Source organism: Pteropus medius, unplaced genomic scaffold (genome assembly GCF_902729225.1).
Source record: "Pteropus medius unplaced genomic scaffold, Ma_sr-lr_union100, whole genome shotgun sequence".
In the NCBI taxonomy this organism is placed as follows: Eukaryota; Metazoa; Chordata; class Mammalia; order Chiroptera; family Pteropodidae; genus Pteropus; species Pteropus medius.
This window is the reverse complement of record NW_024349140.1, coordinates 463,154-471,939: the sequence shown is the minus strand read 5'-3', so window position 1 is coordinate 471,939 and position 8,786 is coordinate 463,154. Positions and strand designations below refer to the sequence as shown.

The following is an 8,786-nucleotide window of genomic DNA, read 5'->3' as shown; positions in this document are numbered from 1 at the left end:
AGGAGAGAAATAGACCTTTGTGTTTAAGATAGAATGAAGAATGGGATTTAGGGCTTAAAAACCTTGTATCTTGGCATTTCGGGGCTGCTCCTTTGTATAGGACAGCCGCCGGCTAATAAACAGCCTTTGAGAGCATACTTGGTTTGGTCTATTCTATACAGGCCACAACAAGGTCCTGATCTAAGCATGGAGACTGTGAGTGTGAGCAGGGTGTCCACTGTAACATGTCTGGGCAGCACTCGAAACAGCTGTTTTCTCCTCAGTCTAACCCGTGTTAAATACTCTCAGGAACTGCTTGAGTGTGGCTACAATCAGAAGGCAGGAACGTCGAAGTCCTCCTCTCCTGTGGTTAACAGTGAAGATTCCCCATAAAGGTGGAGATACACACATGGTGCGATTTTACGGTTGTTAAGTCTTTTCTATGTGTAATATGGGGTCATGAGTTTTAACATGGGTATCTGAGACTCGAGATCTCCCACTGATTTGAGCCACTGTTATTTCTGGTGTCTTTTTATATTTAATATCACTTGAGAGGATTTTAATATACATTTAAATAGTTTAAATTTTAATGTAATGGATACTTTTTTGTGTGCTGCTATTCAGATTGATATAATTTATACCTCATTCAACCATGCGGTTCCTTCCATGAGAGCAAATTATGTTTATCTGTATCATTCTGAGTTCATTGTCTGAGTAGGGTGATAATTATGCATATCCAGTGTGATTTCTTGGTGGGAACCCCTCACCCCCACCCCAACACTCCTAATCCAAGGTTGCTCCCTTTGGGATAAATAATTATCTGATTGTCTTGCTCACAATTGACCAATTACAAACCTTTGCCACTCCTAACTTCACATAATACACCTCAATCTGCAGAGGTGTATTTCAGGCCTCAGTGTGATAAACTGATTTGAATTTCCGAGACTCATAATGAAACCTGATGGGATAACTTTGGCCCTGTAAGCCCATGTAATATAAAACCATCGAGGAGCCTCTGCCCTAAAGGTCTAGGCAGAAGCAAAGGAATTTCCTCATACTCATGGCTAATTTAGTGACTGACCAGTGCTCCTGATATGTGAAAACACACCTCTGGTAATACAATTGATTAACTTAAATCCCAGGATATGAAAGGAGTCCCTACAGCTGATGGCAAATAGTTTTTATAGGACCCCTTACCCCCTCTATGGGCTACATGCTATGGCCGCATCATGTTACTCACGCAGACACATTACTTATTGTATCTGAAGCCAAAATGCAGGACTCTTCATGACATTATGACGTGATCAACTCACTTCTCCAAGTGTACATTACTGGCTCTTCACAAAAGCGTGTAACCAAGCATTTACTTCTTTTAGGACCCCAGGCTATAGCCCTATTAGAAGCCAAAATGGCTGACTTAGACACATCTCGCTACCTTCTAAGTGGGTCTTTGGCTGTTCAAAACACAGATTCAACTGCTGGTGTTTAGGGCCCATTTCTTCGTTCTGACCATGAGGCTAGCTGGCAGTTTATAAGTGGAGGCCTTTTCATTTCTTTCCAAATGGTCACCTACCCAGGTCCTTGGTTCAGTGTAATAGTGCTCACGACCCACCACTCTTGTATCCAACTCCTGGGTCTGCCTCCCAATATCACCTGTAGTTGATACCCTGGATGTCAATATTTTATTTTGAGTGCAAACACCCTCTGGTCCATCTCAACACAAGGGTGCCGTTGTCCTGCCTACTGCATTCACATTCTCATTGTGGTTAGAGTCACAGGGCACACACGATGTCATTCAACAAACTCACATCATTAATGCCAATCGAAAAATGTCTAAACACTCAAAACTCATGCAGCAGACAGCTAATGTTTTAGATGTTTTCTCTGAAGGAAAATCCCCTGGCAGCTATGGTCGTTGCTGCTTTGTGGGTAAACACTGATAAGGTGCCACCAATAACTCCACAGTGAGACAACTAATTAGAAATGAACCACAAATGAAATAAATTTAACAACAGCATAAACAATGACATTACTAAAATAATTGAACAGAACTCCAGATCCCTACCGTCATATTTTCCTGGGGTGGCCAGATTCAATTTTATTTGGGGTTTCTCCATCTTCATTGCAAGTTGGTTGTGATGTTCACATGGCCTTGAAAATTCATATTCAAACAATTGAATATTCCAATTCAATTTCATTTAAATAAGACAGGATCATTCCCTCAACAAACATTAGGAGTTAATTTAAATGAAGACACTGACTCCATTTTGATGTTTGACTGTTAATGAGTTTTAGGTACCTGCTCGCATTGATGGGCCCCCTATGGGAAACTAAGGGTGGTGACTCATGCCCCAGATATAGGCAAAAACCCCAAACATGTCTTGATTATAGGGTAAAAGCAAGGGGTTTTAATGGAAAAAAGAGAAGTTACTTAAGTTGTTTATAAAAATTTCTTGTTGGTGCAGACAAACTTAAGCTAAGCTTGGTTATTGATTCTATCTCTAGGTAAAAGTCTATAATCATCAGTCCTTATGATCAGGATGTTCGTTTATAGCTAACTTGTCAAAACAGTGAATGTTGGCCCAGTCTAAAAGTTCAAAGAACAAGATGCGTAAGGTAGTTTCTCTGAAAGGGCTATTCTAGCTTTATTTAAAAATGGTTCCACTCATGTCAACTTTCTCATTTCTCACTTTCGTTCAAGATCTTTCTTTGAAAGCATCATTGATAACCACTGGGGTGGGATCTTTTGTTGTTGGTCACATTGTGATCGCTCATTGCCAGGAAGGCTCATCTCTGATATATCATGTCCTATGTAGGAGGGAAAGTGGCGTTCTTGGGAGCCTTAAAGTCACATTTGAGTCACAAGAACTCCCAAAGGGGAAAATGTTTGTCATCAAGTCCTACAAAATAAAGGTTAGTGGAGTTCAGCACCGTGAAGTTCTTTTTCTATGTTATATTTTATTGTCCATCTGAGGTCCCATAATTTTTAGAAATCAATTCTAAATGTCAGGCTGCCATTATTTGCATGGATTGTCATAGCACTGTGGAAACAAAGTAGAAGCATAGTTTAATAATAACAATTATTCCTAAATTTCAAAGCAGGTCACCAATTCCGAAGTATACACTAGATCTAAACCATAAGGTTAGACTTGAGGGTGACCAACTACACAGGTCAAGAGACCAAGAGCATCTAGAGGCCCCTGTTGTAATCAGTGGGCCTGTTCTCGGATTTTGTGTAATTGTGTTCCAGTTAATCCTGAAACATTTATCCAAGGACAACAGGTGGTACTAGTGATGGCACAGACATCAGCTTTCTGTGCTCTGTTAATTTATTGTCAAGAGCAATTCCGTATTCTAAAACAACCTGAGCAAGTGAATTTAAAGATTTTCCTTGAGCAGCTATTGCTTCGGCAGTAGATTCAGCAACCCTTCCTAAAGTTCTAGACAAATTTCTGAACATATATTTATTTGCACCTACACCCTCCCTATTTATTATATGGAAATAAAATGCCCCCAAATCTCATTCCTTCATTGTTGGAAACACCACCAGGCAATTCTTGTTGTAATCTGTGATGTAAATTTAACAGTGATATCCAATGCTGAGTGTCTGACTGAATGTGTAAAGAATTAGGTGTAACTTATTATCTGACTGTGCAGTGCCTTCCAAGTTGATAAGGATTTAAGTAATGTGTTCCCCATAGACTTTTCCACCAAGAGTAAGAAAAAATAAATCCTAGTGGGACACAGATCATGGAGTTATGACAACAAGATTGATTGACCCAAGGATCTGAAGGATGTGGGCAGTTAAGAAGGTCATCTGCGGGTAGAGTAAAATTATATTGGCATAAGAAGTACACGTTGCAGAGGAACAACTGTTGAAACCTGAGATGCTTGGCAGGCTTCCTGTTCCATATTACACATGTTACCTCCTAGGTCTCCGGAGGTTTGATGGATTGGGCAAGGAATTGTAGAAGGGGTCCTAGGGGAGTCTCACTAATACAAAGGTTCAACAGTGCAGTTAGTACATGGGAGAAATGGCGGAGAAATTGGTAATTCAGTGTTCTAATCTAAAGGATCTGTGCGTTCCTGTACAGAGAGAGGTTTCTGATGGCAAACCCAACAGTTTGTCAAAATTCCTCTGTATGTAAGGGATTGGGATATGCTGACTAGGCAGCTATCCTTCAGGAGAAACTAAGAGAAAAAGGAAACAGTAACTATTGTAGTAGGTGTTTGACCTCCCATATTAATACCTTTTATATTCCTCAATTTGCGTGACAAAAAGGGATTGATCAAAATATACACAGAAAGCAAAGAAGTCCAATAACTAACACTGTGGTTGCAATGTATTCTGCAAAGGAAGGGTTCTTGGGATACATTCCAAAACTACTAATTAATAAGGTGAACAGATTTCAGTAGGGCAATTAGTAAAAGGGAGGCAATAAGGAGTGGTAATATTCCAAAAACGTCCTGAAAAATAGGCATCAAAATTTCAATAGCAACACACAATGTGAGCTTTGCAATTCAGGCTCTTAGGCATCTAAGTGTTTCCAGGTTAACACACATTCACCTCTTCACCTCACATTATCATGTGTGTGTGCGTGTCCGTGTTTGTGTTGAGACTGCTTAAGACCCACTCTGTTAGCAAATTTCAATTATACGGTGCAGTATATGTATATCAAATTATCACACTGCACATGGTAATCTTTAAATACAATTTTATTAGTCAATTATATGTCAGCAAAGCTGGGAGAAGTTTCCAGGTGCATCTCAAATTTACACAACGGTTCATCATTTTTCTTATATTATTAAAAATAAGAATTCAAGTACCTTATGTATATCATAGAAATTGACATTTCAAAGTTCTCTAAGGAGTGATGCAAAAAGCGATCTAAATTAAATTTCCATCCATTGTAAAATGTACACCTGAGAACGTAATGAACACATCTCATCCCTTGAGAAGAGTCCCTGAGCCCAGGCTGGGGCTGCCAGCTTCCAACTTCCCACCAGAGCCAAGTGCTCTGGGCTTCTTTCTCCTAAGGACCAAATGAGTGGGGGTGGGGCAGGGTTGGGTGGAAGGCTCAAGGCTGGGAAGCATCAAAGTTTGAAATAGAGCCAGACTCATCACTACAGATGGTGAGGTCACACTAAGTGTCACAGTTCCAAGAGTGGACTTGCACCCTTATGCCAAGGCCTTGATCCCTAGGACACGTGAGACCTTCTTGTTCTGTTAACCAAGCACAAATGAGTAAGGAAGCTTTGGCTAGAAATAAATGATAAAGATTTATTCAAGGATCTTAGTTTGCAAACTAGAAACACAGCTAAGCAAAATCCCAGAAGCTTTTAGAAGAAGAAATAAAAGAGTTCTTAAAGTCACAACCTGGAGAAAAATCGATCCTGCATTCCCAACGCTAGGATTGGGCCCAGATGGTTATCAGTCAGCTGTCAGGCGCTCTAGGTGATGGATGCCAGGTGGGCGGGAGGATGGGCGCCAGGCGGTCTGCTGACGTCTGGAGTCCTTTAGGGGTTGGTCTGAGGGTTATCTGCCAGTAAGTGAATGTCCGGGCATTGACACAGGACTGGAAAGTTCAAAAGTTTAAATTCCCAGGCTAGTTAAGACAGGAAAAGAAATCCTTTCCTCATGCCTTAACCTTCTTAATGTTAATAATTTAGCAATGGCTCCAATTTGTATTTTCCCTATCTTCACTCTTTTCCTGTTCCAATCAGTCCTGGCCTGACCACCCTCTTGTCTCTCTACTTGCTGCATCTGGAAACTGAATCAGGAATTCCATGTGCCCCCGATGCCCCGGCCTCGACAAAGCTGGGAAAAACAACACACGGAGCCTCAGGCCAAGAAAAACTTCTGTTTAAATTCAAATGTGCCTGGCTGGGTGGCCTTCCCGCCCACCAACCCTGGCTGATTCTGCTGAGCAACACATCCTCCCTCCGGGTGTCGTTCACGCAGGAGCCTTGCAGTTTGTCCAATCAGGGCGCCTCTGGGGCATGTGGGTAGGGCGACGCATGCTAAGGCGGGGACATCCCTACCTTATCTGGTCTCTCTGGGAATGCCAGTTGCCTGTCCCTAATGGTCCCTGGAGGCTCTGTCGCAGTCTCTGTTGTCCTGTGATCTGCACTGGTCGTGGGAGTGAAGACAGGATTCAGGGAGACCCAGGAGACCTAGAAATGGTAAGTGTGCTAGGCGAGTGTGGAGACGGGACGAGGCGTGGTCGAACCCGCTGTGGCGGGACCCGGCCTCCCAGCTGTCAACTCTGGAAACTGCGGACCTCAGTCCCCTCTTGCAGGAACCGTAGGGGCTGGGCCAGCTGCCGGGATCCGCGGCTTCGGTTCTCCCAGATTGTGCGGTGACCACAGAGAGGGTCGTAGGAGACTTTCGTGACTCGGTGTCTGGCGTTCGTGTGTGGGAGTAGCTGAGGTCTGTGATGTCTCCAGCCCCTTTTATCTCCCCAGGGGTCCTGTTTTCTCCTGAGTTTTCTAAATATTTTGGCAGCAGGCTCTCAAATCCACGACTCTGTCCCTTCAGCCTAGCTCTTCCTGAGACTGGTAGCAAGTCCCTAAATTGACAAATTCTCTTCGAATTCCCAAGGTAACTTCCCCTCCGCTATTCACAGCATCATTATCATCTATCTGTCCTTCTAGATTCATTCCGAAGAGACCCAATATTTTACTTTTTTATGCTTTTCCTACAGCGTCATGGATGGCTCTTTTGTAGCGACTTATATCCGTTGTAGATATTTTACATGAGAGGAAAGCAGAGAATACCTTGTAAGAAATCTGTGTCCCTGTCCCCCCAGAGCAGACATCCTGTGGGAAGTCCTTTGGGTGGAGGTTCCTCTTGGGAAACATTCCATGGTGTTGCGTCTTGTCAGCACTGCCCCTCCTTTGGTGTCACCTTGATTTATTTATGTATTTAAGATTCTTTTTTTTTTTTTTAAACAGGGGTAAAATATGTTTAACTGCCAGAGTTTGAAAGACAGTATAAAATCGTTCCAAACACCCCAGAAGGAGGTGAATTTCAGGACAAAGAAAATATTCCAGTAGTACATTTCATTTACGCAGAATTCTTTCACTCTTTTTCCCCTCTGAGCATACGTAATAAGTTTCTGAGGTCCGCTCTTGACTTTTGGGTATCTTCAAATAAAATTCCAGGTCTTGGACTTGCAGAGCAGAAGTGTTCCAGTATGATTAATTATTTACAAACTAAATTCTTTCTCTAGAGATAATAATTAACCGACATCCTATTTTCCAAAAGGAATGGGTATTTGGGATTATTTTTAGTTGAATTAGTAAAACAACCTTATGATTTTCTTTCTTTCTACATAAATGCTGGCTTTTAAGTGATTTTGCTGAGTTGTTTAAAAACTGGATTTGTGTCATCTAAAAAATCAGTAGTGTTCCAAAGCAACTCTAGTGGGAGCAGAGGCCTGAGGTCAGTGACCCGAGCTAAAGCCCCCTTGACCTGCAAAGGGAAGCTCTTAGAGGCCCACTGGTTCTCCCTGGGGAGGCTCTCCCTGCAGGTGTCCTTCCTGCTCACAGGCACCGTGGAGGAGCCTTTATATTGAGAGAAGCTGCAGCCCTGGACAGCTGGGGTGCACGTGCACGTGGAGGGAGAGAGGGTGTGACACCCTTTCTGAGGTTGTGATTTCTTAAGTCTAGACATTTGTAGACATTTTGTTTGAGTTTTCCATCCACAGTGTAGGTGTGCTCAGTGAGAAATTTGTGCACAGTGAGAAAGTCTGTGATAATCTGGGATTCCGTTTTGTGGACAAAGGGTGTGTGAGTTGGGGAGTTCGTTTGGATCAGAACTCAAGCTGAATCAGGCTGAGTTTCCTCACTGAAAATGGAAGCCTGGTGGAGGGAGGGCTTCCACGCTCACAGGAGGCGAGGTGTTGGGCTCCCAGAGTTCATTTCTGGGGCTGCTCAGGCATCTCACCCTCCTTCCCTGGGGACTGACCCACTACAGGGGTTCTGTCTCAGCCAGGGGTGTCTAGGTCCTAAGTCTGGAAATATGTTCAACTTTCTGAGTGTGGGTGTCCTTCTAAATTGTAGGGAAACCAGCTGCGTATCTGTTTTCATTCCAATATTTGTAGAGATTTTTTCCATTGCATTCCTTTCTCCCTTGAATATTGCAGCCCTTTAATTCTAGTTTCCATTAACTTGGGCTTTTAATATGTAAGTTGATCGAGAGGTAAGATATGACTAAGGCGAGATAATTGTGGAACCAAATCGAATTTTGGTTTCATATAGCCACTAGAGACTCAGGATGGGAGATGGGTGTATTTAAGTTTTGAGGTGCATTTTTCATTTTTAGGTCAGCTTTTGTATGTCCCTGTTTCTAGAGAAATTTGACATTTGAAAGAGGGTGCTATTCCTAAGAAAAATAATTACCTATTTTAATGCATATGAGGAAAAAGCAATTGATTTTCTATTTCCACTGACATGAGGTAAAAGCCTCAAAGCTGAGGCAAATCTTTCAGCTTTTTAGTTCATTTTAGGGATAAGTCGCAAACCCCTAATGCATTATAATATGCTACTCATTTCTGAAACTCATCTCAAATCCACAGTGGGAAATATAGTGGAAGGACAGGCTGTTCTGCCTCTTGCCCTTTTAGTTGGGAAAGGATTTACAAATGTTTGATGATTTGCAGTTTCACATCCTTAGTGTTTAAAGGATTAAAACTTGCAGTGGTTTTCTATGTAGAAAAATTAAAATTAAATTAATTTTAAAGAGCAAAAGTTAATTCTATTATGATTAAGCATAGGAAAATATGATATATAAGTTTCTCTCTTTA

The 8,786-nt window shown here is 42.0% G+C and overlaps 1 protein-coding gene across 1 annotated transcript in view; it reads left to right on the top strand.

Annotated features, from left to right (window-relative positions):
• Window positions 1–5,838: 5,838 nt before the first annotated feature.
• Window positions 5,839–8,786, top strand: part of LOC120616947 (zinc finger protein 709-like) — a 41,395-nt gene continuing 38,447 nt past the window's right edge. Inside the window, 1 exon segment of the mRNA XM_039880496.1 lies at window positions 5,839–6,162. Coding sequence (XP_039736430.1) covers window positions 5,854–6,162 — 309 coding nt within the window. The 5' untranslated portion in view covers window positions 5,839–5,853.